Here is a 24,425-nt window from a genome sequence, read left to right as displayed (position 1 = left end):
GAACACAGACTCTGGAACCAGGCTGGCCCCACAACTTAAGATGTTTGATGCTAGAAGGTTTCTTTGCCTCTGTTTTCTGATCAGTAGGATGAGGACATCAGTGAATCAATATACATAGATCACTATGTATAGTGTCTAGCACAAGGAAATAATCATGATGTGTTAGCTCTAATAATTCTATCTTATCCCTTGCACTGGACCTAAACACAGTAATCAAGTTCAGCCTAGAGGAGCATGTCAGATAAAGAGAGAGGGAAGAAAAACAAAACACCAAAATTCCATATTCAAAGACAACACAGGTGTAGCCACTAAGAACAGCCCATGGAAGATATGGAAAGCCTTCCCAACAAACTTGTCAGGCCACTTTGAATTGTTGCCTCTTTCTTTTCTGCTCACTGTACTTCTGGTTATGTTTCTAGTGTGTCAATTGTGTCTCTCATGAAAGCTGGGATTCTGTCCCCTCCCCACCTCAGGTGTAAGGTTGGGGACCAAGGAAGTGCTGAGTTCACAAAAGGGAGAGAAAGAGAAAATGTAAAGAGAAGGCGGCACTCCTGGACCCACCCCACCACCACCACCACCACCACCACCACCACCACCACCACCAGAAAAGAATGCCAAGCAAAGCAATTGCCAAGATAAATCACTTTTATCTATATAGGAAAGGGAGGATCTAAAAAAAATATAAATTACATTAGTAACACAACATAAGAAAAAAACAGGGGAAAAAACAACAGAGAAGTCTGTATGATGCTATTCTAACCTGTTTATAAAAAGGCCCTGCATCAGAAATTCACAATCCTACCCACTTCTAAAAATATATTTAGACATGTACAGAAGCGGTGGGCTTGTTTTTAAATTGTTTGCTTTTCTGTAAAAATATATTAAAGGTGAATAGAAATCCTCTCTCCCTGCCCCCTATCCAACCCCCAGCTCTGTGCTAGGGACTGGATACCAGAGGTTAACTCTCACCATGTTCTACACCTTAGTTACTACCACTCCAACCCCTCCCCAACTCACTTCACTTAGAACCTGAAACATTAAAAAAAAAAAAAAAAAAGAAAGAAAAAGCACACTAGCCTCTTTGGAAAAGCATAACTCTGAGGGTAAACTTGCTTTTCATTTAAAACACAAAACAACATACAGGAGACTCTGAGAGCCCAACTAAACTAAATGGAAACCCAGTCAAATGGAAGTTGGGTTTCAGCTCCACAGAAACTTCTAACAAAGAAACAGAGGGGAAAGAGGCCTGGAACCAGGGGGATTTGCTAGCAATTAGCTGCCTTTGAAATATCAAGGGGCGAGGGTGTTAATGGGCAGAAGGGCTGGGGTCCTGGTCTTTGTTACAGCAGTGAGGGCCTAGTCAGGCAGTTGCCTACACAGGGACACAGACTGTCCCTCCTTCCCTCCCCTCACTACCCTCTGCTGCCTTGAAATCCCCAAGAAGAGCAAAGCTTGGTGGAAATAGAGGGGAGGGGAGTGGGGACCTCACATTCTAGGGGGGGAGGTAGCCAGGCTTTTTGCCTTTGGTGTGACTAGATGGAGGACTGCATGGCCCCTGGGGTCCCCAAAATAAAAAAAAAGGAATGGGGTTAAGGGGCCCCTGATTCCAAATGAGGAGAGTAGATGTGGGGCTGTAGAGAAAAGAAAGAAACTGGAGACACAAAGACAACAAGGGCAGCCTCACATACTCCCGTAGCCTGCAATGGTAGCTATTGAATTCCCCAGAAGCACTGGGCAAACTGGGGTGAGGTCAAGGTGGGGAGTAGAGGACAAGGATTCACTCCACTTGGGCAGTACCAAAATGGAGGGAGTGGGGCATTATCCATCCAGTCCAGGTTGCCAGAGAGGCAGGACAGACTGAGGTGGAGGGATACAGGGGAGGAGGAGGGGTTGGGCACTGTCTGGACAATAGAGACATCCACAAAGGGAAGACAGGGAGGGGAGGATCAGATGATCTGCTCCTTTACAGATGGGCATCTCCTCTCCCAGGTTCAGGCTCTCGAATAGCCCATCTGTACTCTGCTTGAGCATTGACCTGATGTCTGGGAGCACAAAGACCCAGAAGCGAAATGTGAGTTCTGAGGTCTTCTTTAGACCAAGACCTTAGGTGGGGAAAGGAGGGAGGCTCCTGATGGAGAACCCAGAGCTGTCCTGTCACATCCTTTCCAGAAGGTCCAGGCTGTGCTCTGTGGTACAGGTGAAGAGAGCAGGCTGTACATAGGGCCAGAGTTATCTGCTTCAGTGGTAGGAACTTTCAGACTGTTGGGAGATCACCTGTTGGGGCCCAGCTATAGCCACATGGATAATGTTCTGCAGGACCTCAAAATCCAGGCAAATCCCTGAAGTTCACCCTGGGACAGGGGACCTCATCTGTAGCCACCCAAAAGTAGCTTCCTCCAATGGGCTACAAAGTCATGGTCAAAGGCTTGGGTGTTGGTCCTCTCCCCACCTTTAGACATGACAGAAATCTCTCTTCTTCCCAAAGATGAATGAAGTCAGCCCACAGCCTTTCTAGTCCACCTCTGGAAATGGCCCCTACTGGGGCAGTAAGGAGACTCCGGGCCCTCTTCTTTATTTTCATGATGCATTTGGCAAGAGGGGAAAGAGGCTAGACCCTTCTCCCAGGAACGAATCTGGAATGGGATATGTCCACTTGGCTGGGGGGCAGAAGGGGAAGAACATATGGGCAAAGGTGGACAGGCTTCTGCAGACAGGGCTGGAGTTGTGGGAAGTGTTGAGCACTGGGAACTCCATAATCAGGGAAATAGCAAGGGGCCCAGGCTCACTTTATGTTTCTCCTCATCCTGCCTCCTAGCTCTAAGTGGGGATGAGAGTATAGGGCAGATAAGGCTGGTAAAAAAGAAACGGGTTGAAGCAGCAGAAGAAGGTTCTGGTCAGCCAGAAACCTCTCCCATTTACCTGCTAGTCAGAGGTATGGAGAAGGAAGGCAGGATGCTCTAGTGGAAGTAGAAAAGGGAGTTAGGGGAGTTGGTGAAGGGGCCCTTTGGGGAGTCCGTGCCTTTGGTCAGTTCCAAGAAAGCAGGACAATGCGCCTCAGCACCTTGTCCGGGGCAGATAGGATCCAGGAGTGCCCCGAGAGTTGACGATGGAGAAGGCAATGGGGGTGAAGGGGTGAGGGGAAGGACACTAGGGGGCTCACAGAAGTAGTTTGCCATTTCTGTGGATTTTCAGGATACGGCCAAGTCTCTGCTTTGCTGTGGCCAGGCCCTTTTTAGGACGCTTTCCTGTGGGGGAAAAGAGAGGTAAGTAAAGGCTATGGCAAGGGCTTCAGCAACAACTCCAGCACCATCTATATTTGTTCTACCCCCCTCCTCTGTTCCTTTGCCCACAGAGTATCCCCATTCTTATACTGGCTCCAGGCACATCTTGGGCAAGAGGCCCTTCTTAACTACTTCCATCATGCCTTGGCGCTTCCTCCTATGACCTCCTGCAGCAGCTATCTACTCCCTGATTAGCCTGTCTGATTCCTTTTCCTCATTGATTTATTTGGTCCCAATCATTTTCCTTCCTAAATTCTGCAGGGATGTGGTAATGCCTCCCTGTCCTCTTATCCTGACCACGGAGACTGGACAAGTGCCTGGTTAGTGATTATAGCTCAGTGTCCTGGAAGGTGGCATTCCCACGGCCTTGTTTCGTTAGCAACCCTCATCTTCATCATCCAATGCCACACTGACTTCACCACCCTTGAGCTGCATACTCTAGGGACTGGGCTTTGAAGGCCAAAGTGAGGAAAAAGAGAGCTTGAGCCATGCCCCCCCATTGCCTCTTCCTCTCTCTCCCCACATCAAATCACTTCCCATGTCCACTGTGACCTCCTCCATATTTGATCAATTTATCTTCTCCCTCTTCATTCCCTCTGCTATAGCCCCAGCTTCTCTTCACTGCAGCCTGAAACCTGTGTATATGTCTCCTCCCTAGACTTCTCACCCACTGCCCACCCTCCACTCTGGTCACCAGAAGGCTCTTTCTAAACCCACATCTGAAATGCCCTTGTTTAACATCAGTTAACGTCCCTTCATTGCCTAAGAGATCAAATACAAGTGCCTTAGGTTGACTGTCAGGATCCCTCCCAGGTATTCTCATCTACCAGGGTACTTAGGGTTTGGAGCTGGTGACCCTAAGATCCTTCTCAGTTCTGCAACCATATGGCAGCCGTACCTTGTCCTGCTTGATTGCTCTGGGAGCCAACTGAAGGGCGCCGCTGGGTCAAGAAGACGCCAGGGGCCATGGGTGTGGTGCTGCGGTTTGCCTGGGCCATACCAAAGGCATTGGGACGAGCAGTATATTCATGGTCAGCAAGACTTCCTGAGAGAGCCTCTTGTTTAGGCTCAGGAGGAGGCAGGGGTGAGGAGGAGGTGAGAAGCTGGGGTGTAGTCGCCAGAGTTGGGGCTGGCGCTGCCACGCTGAGATTGGACTCTTGAGGTTGAGGCTGTTCTACCTCCTTCAACAAAGGCTTCTTCTTGATGTATTTCTTCTTCTGGGCTTTCTGCAGCTCCTGAAATATAAGCCAAGTGGGAGGGGAAAATTCAGGAGTGGAGAAGAGAGAATTGCCCAGAAAGGAAACTAGACACTGGTAGATGTGGTTCTATAAATCTCCCCACCCTAAGTCTAGCCTGGATGTTATGTATACAAAACACACAGACCTTCCATCACCAGAGGTCATCTCTTTGGTACCATCCACCCTTAAGTTATCACTGCCACTAACCAGTACAGTGGTAACAGAAGGGTAAATGAGTTCAGAGACTTGGGTTTTGGTCCTAACATTGCCATTTATGAGGTGGACTATGGATACTTCTAATAAGAATAGCCACATTTATGTCGGCACCTAAGGCCCTTTATACAGTTGACCCTTAGGGTAGTACTAACCTCCCATGCAGGCGAAAATCCACATTTTGACTCCCCAAAAACTTAACTACTAATAGCCTACTGTTGACTGGAAGCCTTACTGATAACATAAACAGTCGATTAACATATATTTTGTATGTTCTACATATTATATACTGTATCTTTTGTTTTTTAATATAATTTATTGTCAAATTGGTTTCCATACAACACGCAGTGCTCATCCCAACAAGCGCCCTCCTCAATGCCCATCACCTACCTTCCCCTCTCCCCTATCCACCCTCAGTTTGTTCTCTGTATGTAAGAGTCTCTTATGGTTTGCCTCCCTCCCTCTCTGTAACTTTTTTTCTCCTTCCCCTCCCCCATGGTCTTCTGTTAAGTTTCTCAAGATCCACATAGGAGTGAAAACATATGCTATCTGTCTTTCTCTGACTTACAATAAAGGCAGAGAAAAGAAAATATTAGGAAAGTCCTAAGGAAAAGAAAATACATTTATAGTACTACACTAAAAAAAAAAATCTACGTATAAGTGGACCTGTGCAGTTCAAACCTGTGTTGTGCAAGGGCCAACAGTCTGCTTAACTTCATTTAATCCTCAGAGTAGCCCTGAGAAGGAAAATCCCTCAGTTTATAGATGAGAAAACCGAGGTGCAGGGATATTAAGTAGTTTGAGCCCAAAGCCTCACAGGTGAAGAACTGCTAGGTCCAGGATTCAGCCAGGTCTATCTGAATACCCACCCTGTATACTTCTCAAAAAGGAACTCTGAGAGTGAAAGAGGAGTAGCTTTGGAATAAAATAAAATTTTTAAAAAAACAAAGAAAACAAAAACAAAAACAAAAACAAACAAACAAAAACTGGGGTTCAAATATAGGCTTGTGCTCCCTGAGTGGGATGACCTCAACAAGTTACTAACCTTTTTGAATCTCAATTGCCTCATCTGTAAAATGGGCCAAATAAATCTGTTTTTCAGGGTTGTCAGAGAGATTAAATAAAATAATGATGTAAAAACACATAGCACATAGTAGGTACTCAGCAAGTGGTAAACTATTGCTCTATCTTCATATCTTACAAAGGTTTCTCTTATTTTTGCTGGTCTTTTAATAGAGGACTTGGCAATCCTCCAGGCCACTAGGTCTTAAAACCTCAATTCTGGATGGGAGAGATGAATATGAAGTTATGTCACTTCTCCCAACATCTTGGATTTCATCCATCCATTGCTCTACAGAGCTACTATCCACTGTGTAGTGGGTACCTGTAGAGTGGGCATCTGGAGCCCTGAGAACCTGGAAAGGTGGTGCTGAGAGCATGTGAACGACTTCACCTTCTGAAATGCTACACAGCCTCACAGACCAACTCAGTGATTACATTTCTTTGCCTTGGCAGCACAGGCCTACTCCTGCCAGGCTGTGGCTACAATAGGAATTTCTGGGGGATAAAAATAATAATATTAGTAATACAGGCCAGGTACTGTTCTACAATTTAACTCATTTAATACTCAGAAGAAGTATGAGAAGAAAGAATTAAAATCACATTTTGAGAAGAAACTGTGGCACAGAGAGATTAAGTCATTTTCCCAAGGTTATAGGACCAATATGTGACCAAGATGGGATTCAGACCTAAGCCACTGGGCTTCAGAATCACTTTTCTCAGCCATACTGCTATTCCACCCATACCAGAAACTGCATTTCTGCCCCCATTTCTCTCATCTGAATCCAGAGATTATCTATTCACACCTAGATCATATAGCTGAAATTTTTCTACCTTTGCTGCCAATCTCATGTAATTCATCCAGATGAATTACAGAAGACTAGACTGTTTTATGACAGGATCACTTACACTTGCCAATTTCCTTGCTCAGAAGCCTGTTAGCAGGTCTTCACCCAAGTTCAAACTTCCCAGTCTGACATTCATGGTCTTCTACAGTCTGGCCATCCATCCCTATCCAACCCATAATGATTACACTGAGAAGCTAACACGTCTATAGTACTTACTCTGTGACAAGTGCCATGCTCTGAGCTTTTCCATATATTACCTCATCTAATCCTCAAAGTTTATGAGGAAACTGAGGCATAGAGAAATTAAGTAACTTGCTAAAGTGGTAGAGTGAAGATTCAAAGTCAGGCAGGCTAGTTCTACAATCCATTTTTTAATCTGAATTTATCTTACCCTATTCCCCATGAAGCCTCCAATCCAGAAAAGATCTGCTCATTTATTTATTCATCCATCCATTCCTTCATTCATTCACCCAACATTGACTAAACATATGTTTAGTATAGTGGGGATACCAAGTTAAATTAGATATATCCCCACCCTTCAGGCACTTACAGTTTAATAAGGAACACAGAAAAGCACACTTATGACTGTTAAGAGAGAATGCTACAGAAGCACAGAAGACTACTGTAATAAATTGGTGGTAGGTGGTATGAAGGTGTGTTAGGTAAGGCATCCGAAAGGGATAATTCCCAATGGGCAGAGGAACAACCTGTGCAAAGGCAGAGGCATGAGACACTGTGATACACGCTAAGTGAACTTCAAGTATCATGGTACAATAGTATAGCTGGTGTGAAGGGCATGTATGAGGGGCTGGTAGGAGGTTAGGGAGGAGAGGTGACCAGAGAACAAATTAAGAGGGCCTTGTGTGCTTTGCTAAGGATTTCCCTTCTCCTAGAATGCCTTTCTGTTCCTTCCAAAAGCTCAGCCTGCAAAACACCTCCCAAATTTCAAATCCTCTTCTTTCAAGTCATCCCTCATCAACCGAAACAGAAGTGAGCTCCTTAGAAGGCACTAAAAATAGTTTTCACAGCTTTAATTAATGTATCTGTTTATTTAAAGCAGTAGAACACTCCCCTCCCCCACTTTTTTCCAGATTACATCTAACATGGCACTAGGATATATATATAACAGAGGGAAGTTCTGGTCAGAGATGGCCTGCCTGCCCTGCGTGGTCTCTGCTAACTCCCAACAACAGCCTCTGAGACATTTCTAAGCAACTCGAGCGCTCCATATAATAGCATATTTAAAACATAATTCTATTAAATTTTATTGAGATAGGATATGATTATTAAATTCTATAAACATTTAACTATTTTATTGAAATAGCAAGTAACATGAAATTTGAAGTTAGAGGATATGAGTTTGAATCTTGTCTCCTCCATTTACTGGCTGTATTATCCTGGACTAGTCACTTAAAGAGAGCCTCATTTTCTTCACCTGTAAAATGATGAAAATATCACCTATTGAACAGGGCTACTGGGCAGATTACATGAGACGTTGTACATGGAAGCCCCTAACATAAAAGCAGATACCCAACAAATGCTCTAAGCAATAGTCTGTGGCATGAAGAGCCAAGAAGATGTTGATAAGGAGAGAACCAGAAAATTCAACTCCAACTGCTCCCAGGGTTGCTGAGCGCAGTATACACATTAGAGAACTTTGTAAACTGTAACCTGCTAGGAGGTCAATTTAATTCTAGTGAAGTGACCCTTTAGGACAAAAACTAGTGGGTGAAGTTTTCTTGGGCAGTAGGGGCTGAAGATTAAGGCAATAATATTTGGCACAGAGGACAAGGAAAGCCTCTCCCCCAAAATCAAAATCCAATACTGGTTGGGTGGCAGAGAAGTTGAGTACACTCAGCTAGTAACCTCCTCGGGGTTCTATCTGATGGCAAATGCTCTCATTCAAGGACAGCCCTGGTCCTTCCCACCTAACAGGTTTTTACACACCTAGAAAGGCAAGTGATATCAACAAGAGCTTTTCTCTGGCCCCCTATTTCCTTTCATCCTAAATCATGTCAACTGTGTAATCTGTGGAAGCAGCTTGTCATCGAGTTGGGCTGTGAAGGATATAGGAGGAGCCTAGGATAATGCCATATATAAAGATCAAAGGCTACCCACCCACTCCCCGATGAAACAGTGGGAACCTATCAGCCTGAAGGTCTCAGTTTTAAGGCTCTAAGTAAACTGGGGTCAGTAGCAAGGCCACTGCCTAGATGTCAGCACCTACCTGCTGGGCTAGTTTTGCAGCTGCTGCAGCCAAGCCTGTCTCAATGGAAGCTACCCGGGTCCCCTCACGCACAGGACGGTCCTGCTTTGGTAGAGTTGGGGTCACACGGGCTGCAGAGGAAACAGGATGAAAACATTTATCTGAATGTCAACCATATTCCCTACCTCTGAGCCTCCCCAAAGGTGGTCTCACTGGTCTCCCTGCTTATAGCTTTTTAGAAAGTTAGCTTTTGTTTTCTATCAGGGAAGAAGCTAATTTACAAATGCTCAAAGAACACAATGCACACACTGATTACAGGGTAAAAGTTAACTTCCCTGAATTGGCATTTAAGGTTGTCCATGTTCTGCTCCTGGCCTACTTACCTCCTCAACCTTATTTCTACATCCATATTCTCAGCTTCTCTAAACAGAATGGCTTATTATACCTCTAGAATAAGTACAGATCATCCTCTCTCCCTGTGCCTTCATCCTCACCATCCATACTGCCTAGAGTACCCTCTTCCCTTTGTCCCCCACTTCAAAACCTGCCCATCCTTCAAAGGCAAGCTGAAATCAACTTTCTATACAAAACCTCTAGGACCTCTCTGGCTCACACCAACTTCTCCCTCTCCTGAACTTACAATACATACAAGTCACTCAATATATATTATGTACCATCTTGTCTCATTCCCTAACATTGATGTGCTGCTGTGTGTGTTATGTGGTCAACCAAACAGGCTATGAATTCCTGAAGAAGACTGTCTTCTTGTATAACCCTTTTATAGTGCCATAAGAATCTTGAATCAAAAAATAGTTACTTATCCCACATTTTACATAGGAAGTATACTTCAGGATAACCAAATGGCCCCAGATGATGAAGGCGAACTCTTCTTTATAGAAGAATGCCAGCTAATAAATGGAATGACAGAATTAGAAAATCACAGGTTTGCAAGGCCTAATAAAACAATTGATTCTAGGGCACTGGATATTCACACAGTACCAAAGTATTACCTCACATACTACTTGTAGTCTCAAGAAGGAAAAAAACTAGCTTTATGACAGTAAGATCCTATCACCCCCTTAACGAAGCATATTTTTTTATTAAAAAAAATCTTTTTTAATGTTTATTTATTTTGAGGGAGAGAGAGAGACAGAATATGACCAGGGGAGGGTCAGAGAGAGAGGGAGACAGAATCCAAAGAGGGCTCCAGGCTCCAACCTTTCAGCACAGAGCCTGATGCAGGGCTCGAACCCACAAACCTCAAGATCATGACCTGAGCTGAAGACGGACGCTTAACTGACTGAGCCACCCAGGCGCCCCTCCCCTTAGGTAAGTATTAACCTGATTGTTACTAATAGTGAGACAGCTGACTTCATGTGCCTCCTGATACAGTGCAATATGAAATTCACAGCATCACCTGGGAAGTAGTTTTGCCAAAGACCGAAAATCAAGTAAGTGGTTCATATTACTTCCAGTTTTTAGGAAATGAAGAGATAAGACAGCAAGTTAAATGACAACATGAGAAAACAATCAGACATTCTACAAGATAATTGGCCTGTTTCATTAAAAAGACAATGTCACAAGGAAACAAACAAAATCTAGAAGGTGGGATGTGTTACAATTACACTAGCTTTTACAATAATCAACAGCATAAAACAAAAAAGGGGGAATGTTCTAGGTTAAGAAAGACTCAAAAGGCATGACAGCCAAATACTTTGTGAACTCTGTTAGATCCTGATTTAAACAAATCCACTGTAAAAATACCTTTTTTGGTTAGACAATTGAGGAAAATTGATTATGGACTTAGTATTAGATCATGGATAGGAATTATCACATTATTAATTTTGTTATGTATAATAGGATTATGGTTATATGAGAAAATGTATTTTTTTAGAGATGCTTATTAAAGTACATTGGAAGTGAGGAATGACACAATATTTAGGATCTGCTTTAAAGCACTGACAATTTTGATAAAAAGAAAATAGATGAATCAAACATAGCAAAATCTTGGTAACTGTTGATTCTTAGTGGTGGGTGTATGGGAATTTATTTTACTATTCTATTTTTAATTAAAGAAAAAAGTCAGTGCCAAAGGAAAAAAAAGAGGTGGTGGTGGTTATTGACCTAGATTTAAAGATTCCTTGGTTAGCTATTATTATTATTATAAAAAAAGACTTTCCGTATAAGCAGTATGCAGATTACAGAATAAGCAATTCAAAAGGCTGAAGTCCTCTCTTTATAAAGATGATATTTGTTTAAAAATGATGTGAAGCAAATGTAGCAAAAACGTTAATGTACAATTTTGGTTATAGATTCTTGGGTATATTTTATATTGTTCTCTATAGTTTTGTTATGTGTGGTGGTTTTAAAACAAGGCCTCAAATTCTTTGACATTGTTCCTATTGATAGGTGGGGTCTTATGTTCCCTCCCATTGAATTTCAGCAGGCTCATTTGTAGCCTATAGAATGTGGTGAAGGTAACACTGCCTGACTTCCCAGGCTAGGTCAGAAAAGGCAATTTCAGTTTCTGCATTGCTTGCTAGAACACACACTTTGAGCCCTGAGCAGGCATGGAAGAAGTTCGATTGCCTTGAGGCCACCAGGCAATGAGGAAGCTAGTCACATGGAGAGGCCACATGTTGGCACTATGCTTGGCAGTTCTAGTCCTTGAGTCTTCCCAGCCTAGGCACCAGATATGTAAGTTAGTGACACCTTAGATGATTCAAACTCTTGGCCATCAAGAAACCCCCTCAGCTTTCTAATTTTCCCAGATAAGGCCCCATACTATATGGAGTAGAGACAAGCTACCCCTACTGTACCCTTTCCAAATGCCTGACCTGTATAATACATGAGAAAGTTCTTGTTTTAAGCTGGAAAAAAAAAACCCTCCTTCAGTGAACCTGGATTTTGAGGAAAAAATACTATGAAAGACATTTTGTGGGGCACAGTGGAGAAAATTTAATGATGGACTGGGTATTAGACGATCTTAAGGAATTACTAACTGTTAAGTACAACAAAGGTAGTATGGTTACATAGGAGGGTGTCCTTAGGCGATATTGAAGTATTAAGGGGTAAAATATCATGTTATGGCTGCAACTACTTTGAAGTGGCTCAGCAAAAGCTAGAAGATAAATGAATAAAGCAAATACAGCAAAATATATTGAGAATATAGGTGTTTGTGTACTATCTTTCTACATTTATGTATGTTTGAAATTTGTCATCATAAAAAATTTTAAATGACTGAGACTAAGATTATAACAACCCAATGAAATGTTTAGTCCTTGAAAACATCCTGATTTGAATACACAAATTATAAGATACTTTTGGTACAATGGGGGGGGGGGTATTTGAATAAGGATTTGGTATTAAATGACATTAGAAAATAAATGTTACTTGACTTAGGTGTCATAAAATGGTACCATGGTTATAGAAGAAAATGTCATTTTCATAGCAAAGCATACTGAACTATTTGGTATGTCATGATGGATGGCAATAGCAAGAATGACAAAGTTAAGGACTTCCAAAAACACACTCCTGAATTAAGACAATGAAAAAACTGGTAAAAATTGTCAGAAAAAAACTTTTGCAGAACTCTGGATAATTAGCTAAAGGCTTACAGTAACCCTCTAGTGAATTCTAGTAGGGAAGTGAAGACTGTGAAACGGGTGAGAAGGACACTTTTTATTGTATATCCACATGTACTTTTTGCCCTCCTGGAATTTATACAATTATTATTATCTTTTAATGTTTATTTATTTTTGAGAGAGCACACAAGTGGGGAAGGGGCAGAGAGTGGGGGAGACAGATGATCTGAAGCAGGCTCTGTGCTGATAGCAGAGAGCCCGATGCAGGGCTTGAACTCATGAACCGTTGAGATCATGACCTGAGCCGAAGTCAGACACTTAACTGACTGAGCCACCCAGATGCCTGCCCTTTTGGACATCATTGGGGATCCATCGTCGGTAAATAATCAGAGACACCAACACATATAAAGATGTTCACCTCAAATATTACTAATTGTGAAAATGTGGCAATAGGCTAAATGCCTCACGTTAAAGAGAAGTTAGGTAAACAAGGTATATCCACAGAATAGAATATTTTGTAGCCATTAAAATACTTATAAACAATGGCGTAAGGACATGCTTATGAAATAATATTGATTTAAAAGGCCAGGTATATTTACTGGTTTTCAACTTTTATAGTCAACCGCTAGTTACTATAGAGTATTTATCACAAGAAAATGTAAATGCTAACAACCTTGACAATGTAAACAAAAATGTGCAGTTCATGAGAAGTGGGAAGCAGGAAGGAGTACTAATGTCTGTATCTTAGAAAGTGGATAATCAAGACAGACTGACAGAAGCTGAGAGACAGAGAAATAGAGACTAAGTTGGTACATCAAGAATGGTGGTATAAATAAACCCTATTATCTTGAATTTTGGAGGTAACAACCAGAAAAAAAAAAACTATGAGGTTGCCTCTCAGGCACAGGATTGGAAGTGGGGAAAGCAGGGGCAAAGACCACTGAATTTCATCCTAAACTCCTCTGTACTATTTGATTTGCTACCAAATATACACATTAATTTGATTAAAAGACAAAAAAAAGCTTAAAGCAGGATATAGGCCTGTCTCTACACAGTGTAATTTTAACCATAAAAAGAAATACATAGGAAAAACAGACTTGAAGGAAACGTGTCAAAACATTAACACAGTGGTTGCTTCCGGGTAACTGGATCATGGGTGGTTTCTTCTTTACACTTTCCTCTATTTTCCATATTTTCCCACTTTTCTATTTTGCTAATCAGCCAGAAACTATATGAAAAAATACAATCAGAAAATAGGACTTAAAAAAGAAAAAAGTAACATTTGCTGACTGGCTCACTAAGAGAACACTTCCTAGGATTACTCTGCCACCCTTGTCCCCCAACCCCAAGCCAACAGCAGAAAGGCCAAATAAGGATGGGTGGGGCCAGCAGGATCTTTATTTCCTGGGGAACCATGGGTAACTGAGATGCCAGCACCCTCTGTGATAGACTGCTGCAGTAATGGCTTTCAATTTGCTCTCATCTCCCTGTAGCATAGGATTCTGCAGTTGTCTCTCTCTCTCTCCTCTCTCTCTTGAGATGTAATGTATTTCTCCAACCCTGGAATTGAGGCTTGACTATGTAACTTGCTTTGGCCAGTGGGACAATTGAAAACATGACACAGGCTGAGGCTTGAAAAGTGCTGGTAAGCTGGGGCTTTCCTTCTCTTACTACTGGACATGCTTCTGCTATCCTGTGAAAAAGCTCAGGCTGGCTTCCTGGTAGACCAGGAGAGACCACATGGGGAGGCCCTAGCCACCCCAAATTAGGTCAAGACCCCTGAGGAAGATCTTTTTAGACCATCCAGCCCCAGCCAAGCCAGTCCAGACTAGGACAATAGCTTAGCCAACCTACAGAATCATGAGAAATGATCAGCCGTTACTGCTCTGAGCCGCTAAGTTTTGGATAGTTTAATAAGCAGCAAAAGCTAACTGACACAGACTCCACTGTGAAAACCACCGAACCAATGAGATGAATAAAATTACCCTCTAAATTCCATGTTCAACTCAATGACCATTCTTTTTTCCTTCCTCAGAGCTGGCCTCTCAGCCAGTATAGGTGACAGTCTAAGGAGTCTTGGGCCTTGTGGAGTTAGGCAGTCAGCAGAATTTCCTTCATTTGACAAAATTATTTATTACCAAAGGTCTGGGATGACAGTAGCAGAATGTTCTCAGAAGTCTGAGACTGCTTGTTGGAATATGCTCAAGATCTTTTTTTGAAAGTTTATTTATTTATAATGAAAGAGAGAGTGTGCACAAGAGTATGAGTGGGGGAGGGGCAGAGAGAGGGAGAGAGAGAGAGAATCCCAAGCAGGCTCTGCACTGTCAGCACAGAACCCTATGTGGGTCTGGAACTCACAAACCGTGAGATTGTGACCTAAGCCAAAGTCAAAGTTGAATGCTTAACCAACTGAGCCACCCAGGTGTCCCTCAAGGTATCCTTTTCACTTCAAGCCATATAATATCAGAAGCAACATGGTTCGTTACCTCTGGCTATGCTGAGCTGAGTGCATGAAATGTGTCTTACTGATCATTTTTACTCCAGCCCCTAACACGGTACCTGGCACACAGATGGTAATCAACAAATGTTTACTGAATAAACAAATGAATGACTGAATCATGTCTCCTTATGTTAAATATCCCAACTACCCCCAGCCTATTTTCCCCAAACCATACCTACAGAGTTTAAGGACAGAATACTGGGTCACCTTTAGGACTCCATGGAGCATCATCTGAATTTTTCTTTTTCTTGGGTCGAGATTTCAAAGCAGGGTCATCATCGTCAGACTCCAGGGAAGGATAAACTGCAGTGAAAGGGAAAAGCAGGGTAAACTGAGATTTCGTTCAGAAGCATGAAGACAGATGGATACCTATATTTCAGCTCCTCCCACTCCTACCAGTAGACTCTTTACTTAATTCATATACAAAGGCAGGAACCCCTGAATGTGCCACATATTTTTCATGTCTTTCTACCTTTGTACTTTTGCTGCAAATGTCCTTCTCCAAGCATCACCTAATTCTGATTCATTCTCAACATCCATTTAGTGAGCAACCTTATGAGTTACTTTACTGACCCTGCAAAATTCAGCTCCAGATTCACTACCTAAAGAAGCCTTCCTTGTTCTCCCAGCCTGACTGAAATGCCTCCTCAACTCTCCAGAGCATCCTGGGTATACCTCTACTGGAGTTACTTGTTATACAGCATTTAAGAGTTGATAAGTAAATAGGTCACCCCTGATTTACCCTGAGGACAGGGATATGTATTATTTGATTTCAAATTAAGGGAGCCTAACAATGCAGAGTGGGCAATCAATAAGTGTTGGCTGAAATGGAAAAAGAAATGCTATGCACATTATTTACAGAAAGGGAACAAAAAGACCATCTGGGCTGAGTGACAACTGAACTGGCAACAAGATTACTGGAAATGAATTATCTGAATGACAAAACACACATATACAAGTATCTCATCCTATACACATACATACAAACATCCAGTTTTATCATACTCTCCTCATAAACCACATGTAACACCTATAGGATTTAATGGGAAAATGGTCTAGATAGATCCTACTGAAGTCAACTCTGTTACTACTGCTGCTAAACCTAAAAGAGAAGCAAAGTGAGAGTGAAACTTCTTCCTAATGATCCTACTCCCACATCTTCTAATGACCAGCTTCAAATTTCTGTAGAATTCTACTTCATCAGAGGAATCCAGTCTTGTACTTCCTTCTAGTGGGACCTCTTTTTTTTTTTTGTAACTACATGAGATCATGGATGTTAACTAAGTATACTGTGGTAATTATTTCACAATATATGTAAGCCAAGTCTGTATACTGTATATGGTATACTTTAAATTTATACAATTCTGTACACCAATTATTTCTTAATAAAACTTAAAAAAAAGAAAAAAAGGATTTTTTAAAAAATTGTGTGAAAGAGAAAATTAAATTCATTTAAGACTTAATGACAAAAATATATTTTCTAGTTCCTAAAAAAGGAAAGTTGATATAATACACACATTAATAAAATGAAAAGACACGATCATCTCAGTTGAAAAGAATGTGACAAAACCCAACACCCATCCAAGATAAAAAACACTCAGATAAAAGGGCACTTCCTCAATACAGTAACAGACATTTATGAAAACCCACAACTAACATCATACTCAAAAGTGAAAGGCTAAAACTTTTCCCTGAAGATCAAGAATGAGACAAGTATGCCCACTTTCACCACTATTATTCAACATTGTACTGGAAGTTCTATCCAGAACAAATAAGAAAAAGAAATAAAAGGCATCAAATTAGAAAGGAAGAAATAAAACTCTATTTGCAGATGACTTTATGCTATGTACAGAAAAATCCTAAAGAATCTTCAAAAATCTATTAGAGCTAATAACAGAAATCAGTAAAGTTTAAGGATCATGAGAGCTAATAACAGAAATCAGTAAAGTTTAAGGATTATGAGGTCAATGTAAAAATCAGTTGTGTTTCTAGAAGAACAATATGTAAAGAAAATTAAGAGAACAATTCCATGTACAATAGCATCAAAAAGAATAAAGCAAATAATAAATTTTAATCAAGGAGGTATGAGACTTATATACTGAAAACTACAAAACATTACTGAAAGAAATTAAAGAAGACCTAAATAAATGGAAAACCAGCCTATGTTCATAGATTGAAGTTCTTAATATTGTTAAGAGGCAATAATATCCAAAGCATTCTACAAATTCAATGAAATGCCTATCAAAATACTGATGGCATTTTTTTGCAGAAATGGAAAAGTTGATCCTAAAATTCCAATGGAATTGCAAGGTACCTGGAATTGCCAAAACAATCTTGAAAAAGAATAGAATGATGGAATAAAATTGAGAGTCCAGAAAGAAACCCCAACATCTATAGTCAATTGAATTTCTGACAAGGGTTCCAAGAACATTCTATGGGGACAAGACAGTCTCTTTAAAAGTGAGCGTTATACAAAGAAACATAGTAAAAAACTCATTGATAAATTAAAATCAAATATTAAAAATTATTCAAATAATCCAAATGAGGGGAGGAAATGAGAAAGAGAAACAAAAAGAGAAAACAAATATAAATGACACAATAAAATGGTAAGCCTTCATCTGAACATATCATTAGTTACATTAAACATAAATGGTCTAAAAATAGATAATCAATAAGGATTTTTTAAAACACCATATAACTCAAGTAAATGGTTACAAAAAAACTCACTTTAAATGAAATCATATAGGTAAGAAATAAAAGGACAGAACAATAACTTAAATTTCCCCTGAAAAATACCTACCATTGTGTGCATTTTTAATTTGTTGAAATGCCATTGTTTCTCAGTTTATTCAGTACTACATCTGAAATCTGTATGTTTCTGTGTGTAAATCTAACTCGTTATTTCTGACTGTGCTAACATTTACCACCCATGACTTCTCCTTTCCCCAAGGGATGGCATCAAGGCCCCCTATAGGAATATTAGCATACCTGTCTCCTGATGGATTTGTGGGAGACATTCTCTGGGCTACATGTTCCACAGTAAGATTTCATGATTAATATTCTTGCCACCAGACTGCACCAGTATGGTCCTGCCACATCCCTGTAAGCACTGAAGTCAGAATTCTAAATTACACTAAGTGATTATGTGGTTGTATCCATTTGCATTTTTCTGCAAATAAGTGAGGTGTACAGTGGTTTCCTGACCTCCAATGAATCAGTTCAATCTTAGAAGCTTATTTTCCTTTCTTTTTTTCAAACAGTGAATACAAGTTTCCTCTTGGTTCAGTTTAGAGAAATGAGGCTTCATCTTATTCTAAATTATTTCAGTGAATAGCAGTGAGAACAGATTCAAGTTTTTTTTCTCTTAATTCTGTATGGATGTGAATCAAATATCACTTGGGAATCAAAGATAAAGGATACAGGCTGAGTTCTGGGTCATGGTAAAAATAAATGAATCAATGAATAAATGAATGAATACATAAATAAAAAGGAAGAAGGGAAGAAAATGATATATCATACCATTAATTAAAGAAAGCTGGATCAACTATATTATCAGACAAAGTAACTTCAGACCAAGAAAAATTACCTGGAACATAAAGGGAACTAACATAATGACAAGAGGTTGAACTCAATAAGAAGGCATAACAATCTTAAATGTGGATGCACCTAATAGCAGAGCTTCCAAGTACATGAAGTAGAAACTTATGGAACTAAAAAGGGATATAGACAAATCCTTAATTTTAATTGGGAGACTTCAACACTTCTCTCTCAGTAATTGATACAAGTACACAGAAAATCAGCAAAGATATAGAACATCATCATCAATCAGCTTGATCTAATTGAAACTTTTAGAACACTCAACCCAACAATAGTTGAATATACATTCTTATCAAGTTCACAGTGCAAAATTATCAACATAGACTAAATCCTGAGTAATAAAAAAAATCATAGTAAATATTAAATAAAACCAAAAGTAGGTCTTTTGAAAAGATCCATTAACTGATAAAATGCTAGCAAGAATGACACAGGAAAAAGGACAAGACACAAATTACTAATATCAAGAATAAAAAGGGAGATACTAAAGACATCACAGACATTAAAAGGATATTAGGAGAATACTACAAACAATTCTGTTTGTAGTATTAATACTATTACTACTAGTAATAATACCTACTAAGGAAAATAAAACCATAGTTAAAACTTGAAAAAGAAGTCTCTAGGCACAGATGGTTTCATTTACAAATTCAACTAAACACCTGAAAAAAGAAAAAAAAAAACCCACTAATTCTACACAACCAGTTCCACAAAATAGAAGAGAAGGGAGTATTTCCCAGCTCATTGTTTGAGGCCAGCATTGCCCTTATACCAAAACTGAAGTCAGAGAGTAAAAGAAAATTACAGACCAGTATCAATCATAAACATAGACACAAAAATCCTCAGTGAAATTCTAGTAATTGAATCCGGTAATATATAAAAATATTAATATACCATGATCAAGTAAGGTCTATACTGTAATTTTAAGTCTGGTTCAATATTTGAAAATCAATCAATGTAACCTACCATATTAATAGACAAAAGAAGAAAAACCACATGATCATATCCATTGACAGAACAAAAACACTGGGCAAAATTCGATACCCACTCGTAAACAAACTCAGCAAAAGAGGAATAGAAATGAACTTCCTTAACCTGACAACCTATGGCTAATATAATAGTGAAAAGACTGAGTGTTTTCCCCCTTACATTGGAAACAAGGTAAGGTTGTTCACTCACCATACAGTGCTTCAAGTTCTAGCCAAAACAAAAAGGCAAGAAGAAATAAAAGACTTACAGATTAGAACGAAATGAATAAGACTGTCTATATTTGCACATGACATAATCATCTATACAAAAAATCCCAAGAATATATTTTTGAAACTCCTAGAATAAATTAATATACCAATATTGCAGGATACAAGGTCAATACACCAAAATCATATTTATGCATACTGCATTTAACAATTGGAAACCAAAAGTTAAAAAAGGTACCATTCATAATATCTCCAAAAATACAGAACTTTGGGATAAATCTAACAAAACATGTACAGGGTCTGTATGTAAAATCTATAAAACACTGATGAAAGATATTTTAAAAAGATTAAATACAGAGGAACATACCATATACATAGATTAGAAGATTCAATATATCTAAGATGCCAATTGTCTTACAGTCATTGTAGAAATAGTTTGGTGATTTCTCAAAGACTTAAACATAGAATTATCATATGACCTAGCAATTCTACTCCTAGGTATATGCTCAGGACAAATGAAAACATAACATATCCACACAGAAACATAGACGCAAATGTCTATAGCAGCATTATTCATAATAGCCAAAAGATGGAAATAACCCAAATGCCCATTAGCAGATGAACAGATAAACAAATTGTGGCATATCCATACAATGAAATACTGTTCATCCATAAAAAGGAACAAAATACTGATATATTCTACAACTTAGATGAACCTTGAAAACATTATGCTAAACAAAATAAGCCAGACACAAAAGGTCAAATATTACATTATTACTTTATATGAAATATCTATAATGGGCAAGAAAGAAATCAGACAGAAAGCAGATTAGTGATTAACAGGAGATGAGTGTTACCAGCAGGGTAACAATCACTTAATGGATGTGGGGAGTTTTTCTGAGGTGATGAAAATGTTTTGGAAACAGAGAGAGGCACCGGTTTCATAACACTGTAAATGCACTAAATGCCACTGAATTGTACATTTTAAAATGGTTAAATTACATGTTTTGTGAATTTTACCTCAATGAAAAATAAAGATGCTAATTTTCACCAAACTGATCTATACATTTAAATACAATTCCAATCAAAATTCCAGAAGAAATGTTTGTGGCTTCAGATAAACTAATTCTAAAATTTACATGGAAAGGCAAAATTGAACTCATAGTACTTGATCTTAAGAATTGCTATAGGGCTATAGTAATCAAAACAATGAAGTACTGGCAAAGGCACAGATACATAGATCAGTGCAAAAGAATGAAACAATTCAGAAACAGACCCACACAAATTTGGCCATTTGACGTTTTACAAAGGTGTAAATGCAAGTCAATGGTGAAAAAAGTCTATTAAACAAATGGTGGTGTTGTGACAACTGGACATCCATATGCCAAAAAAGGGGCGAGAACCTCAACCTAAACATGCCTTATGTAAAACTTCAGTCAGAATAGATCATGGATAGAAATGTAAAACCATAACATTTTTAGATGAAAAGAGACAACTGTTATGACCTGAGTTTACATAAAGAATTGCTAAAGGAAACATCAAAAGCATAATCATTAAAAGATAAAATTGAAGGGCGCCTGGGTGGTTCAGTTGGTTGAGTGTCCGACTCTTGATTTCAGCTTAGGTCATGATCCCAGGGTTGTGGGATCGAGTCCCATGTCAGGCTTAAGATTCATTCATTCTCTCTCTCTCTCTCTCTCTCTCTCTCTCTCTCTCTCTCCCACCCTCCCTCCCTCCCTCCCTCTGCCCCTCTCCTTCGCTTGTAGTCTCTAAAAAATAAATAAATAAAATTTAGACACTGGACTTTTCTAGAAAATGTAAGTGCTTACTTTAAGAAAGAAAGTGTTAAGAATGAAAGACAAGCTATAGACTAGGGGAAAATATATCTGATAAGAGACTTGAACTCAGACTATAAAGAAATTTCAAAGCTCAACACTTAAGAAATAAAAAGCACAACTAAAAAAAGGAGCAAAAGTTAGAAGATGGAGGAGTAGGAGGATCCTGATCTTGCTTGTCCTACAGACGTACCAAGGTAACAGCCACATCAGTGCAACTGACACTGAAAATGACCAAAGGCTGGTAGAACAGACATTACACAGTTAATTGTAAACAGGAGGCCACATCAAAAGGGTAGGAGGGATGGAGATGAGACTAATCACAAACAGAAGGGACACTACAAGCACAAAGAAGTGAGAAGATCAGACCCCACCCGAGGCACAGAGGACCCACACTGGAAAGACGAGTTTCTGTAACATTTGGCTTTGAAAACAAGTGGGGCTTCACTTTGAGAGTTTTTACACTCAGCAGGGCTTACCTCCAGGTACTTTAAAAACCAGTGGGCTTAGATCCTGGGAAGAGCTATATTATATTCTGGAGAATTGGAGGGCAATAGGGAACTGGGACCCAGCCCTTCAAGGGCCAGTAAAACAAATAACCTGGCCAAGATACAGCACGGAAGCAGCAGTTTGAAAAGCACCTGGGGTATACTGAAGAAGATTTATTTACTAATCTCAGAACTTGCACTAGAGGAGCAGGAATTTTTAGGAGACGTCTCCAAGAACAAAACTGTTGGTAGGCACCAATTCTCTTTCCCTGTCCCCAGTGTGGATAGCAGGTCACTTGTGGGAACCAGTGTAAACACTGTCTACCTATCTTGCTAGCACCATGTGCCCTTCCCCCATGCTCTCCTGCCAGTCGGTCCATCCAACCTACCCCACTGAAGAGACAGGTCTCCCTCCAAAGCTACTCCTGTCCCAATATGCTCTGCAAGGAACCCCATCAGAGAAAAGCACCAGGCCAAAGTGACTACTGTCTGGGAGAGAAGGGAAGATAACCATACACATCAGTATGCCCTCAGTCCCAGTGCCTGAACCTTAGAACTGGCAGCACAGAGATAGTGCCCTGCCCATCAGTCCTAGACTGGGGGTAGGCATCTTGTCCAACTGTCAGCTCCACGGATCAATGAAAGCCTCTGGGAGTACAATATAGAGACTGCCCTGTGGGTCAATGTGACTACAGCCCCAGGAGATGAGCTGAGGGCAGGCAAGTGTGTAACTACTGACACCACCCAACTTATAAGCCCATGGCAAACCCAGACAGGCCCTTTAACAGCACAGGGACCAAATCCTGCCCTGTGTGCCCAAAGTAGGCAGAGTAGGTCATTGCAACCAAGTGGACTGAAGGTATACGTGGCTCAGTTACAATAGTAGAGGCACACCCACCCACAAAAGAGACACCTCTAACTTGTCTGGTTCTGGTGAACAGGGGACATTGTGCTAAAGGGCACCACAGGACCACTTCTTCATAAGGTCACTACTTTCAAGATCAGGAATTGAAGCCTAATTTCCTAATAGATAGAAACAAAGACAGAGTCAGACAAAATGAGGAGACAGAGGAATATGTATGAAATCAAAGAACAGGACAAAACCACAACAAAACAGCTAAATTAAATGAAGATAAGTAATATGCCTGTTAAGAGAATTCAAAGTAATGGTCATAAAAATACTCACTGGACTTGAGAAAAGAATGAAGGATCTCAGTGAGACCTTTAACAAAGAGCCAGAAAATATAAAAAAGACCCAGTCAGACGCCAATAACTCAATAACTGAAATAAAAATATACTAGAAGGAATCAATAGCAGATTAGAGGAGGAAGAATAATGGATCAGCAATCTGGAAGACGGTAATGGAAAGCAACCAAGCTGGGCAGCAAAAAGAAAAAAAATGAGAATAGGTTAAGGAACTCAATAACATTATCAAGTATAATAACATTCACATTATAGGGATCACAGAATCAGAAGAAAAGAGAGAGAGAAGGGAGCAGAAAATTTACTTGAAGAAATAATAGCTGAAAACTTTCCTAATCTGAGGTAGGAAACAGATATCCTGATCCTGGAAGCACAGAGAGTACCCAACAAAATTATCCCAAGAAGGACCACAGCAAAACACATGATAATTAAAATGGCAAAAAGCAGTGATAAAGAGAGAATTTTAAAAGTAGCAAGAGAAAATGAAACCGTTACATACAAGAGAAACCCCGTAAGGTTATCAGCTAATTTCTCTGAAGAAACTTGTCAGGCCAGAAGGGAGTGGCATCATATATTCAAAGTGCTGAAAGGAAAAAACCTGCAACCAAGAATATGCAAACCCACCAAGGACATCATTCAGAACAGAAAGACAGATAAAGAATTTCCCAGGCAAAAAAAAGTTAAAGGAGTTCATCACCAATAAACCAGCCCTGCAAGAAATGTTAAAGGGAATTCTTTGAGTGGAAAGAGAAGGCCTTAATCACAAGTAAGAAAATAATGGGAAAAAATTTCACAGGTAAATGCAAACACATAATAAAAGTAGTACATAAATCATTTATCAAATCAGTATGAAGGTTAAAGCACAAAGACAGTAAAATCAATTATATCTATAAAAATCAGTCAAGGGATTCACAAAATAAAAGGATGTAAAGTATGATGTTATATAGAACATGGGGAGTGGTAAAAATTTAATGTTTTAAGTGGGTACCAACTTAAGCGACCATCAACTTAATATAGACTGCTATAGGCATAAGATGTTATTATGAACCTAATGGTAACCACAAATCAAAAACTTGTAATACATACACAAAAAATAAGAGAAAGGAATCTGAGCATATCACGCAAAAATGCAATTAAACTACAAGGGAAGAGAGCAAAAGAACTACAGAAATAACTGAAA

General features: G+C 39.8%; 1 protein-coding gene across 3 annotated transcripts in view; it reads right to left on the bottom strand.

Annotated features, from left to right (window-relative positions):
* Window positions 1–627: 627 nt before the first annotated feature.
* The window catches only part of PHF8 (PHD finger protein 8), a 93,911-nt gene continuing 70,113 nt past the window's right edge, over window positions 628–24,425 (bottom strand). For all 3 annotated transcript variants that reach the window (XM_081794295.1, XM_081794297.1, XM_081794296.1), the window contains 4 exons: window positions 15,137–15,232; window positions 8,867–8,976; window positions 4,180–4,516; window positions 628–3,245 (listed from right to left, as the gene is read on the bottom strand). In XM_081794295.1, coding sequence (XP_081650421.1) covers window positions 3,157–3,245; window positions 4,180–4,516; window positions 8,867–8,976; window positions 15,137–15,232 — 632 coding nt within the window. In that variant the 3' untranslated portion in view covers window positions 628–3,156. The remainder of the gene's footprint in view (window positions 3,246–4,179; window positions 4,517–8,866; window positions 8,977–15,136; window positions 15,233–24,425) is intronic.

The sequence above is a fragment of the Panthera onca genome, chromosome X (genome assembly GCF_046562875.1).
Source record: "Panthera onca isolate mPanOnc1 chromosome X, mPanOnc1 haplotype 2, whole genome shotgun sequence".
Classification (NCBI taxonomy): Eukaryota; Metazoa; Chordata; class Mammalia; order Carnivora; family Felidae; genus Panthera; species Panthera onca.
Note: the sequence above shows the minus strand (reverse complement) of the source record. Positions and strands in the feature narration are given on the sequence as shown.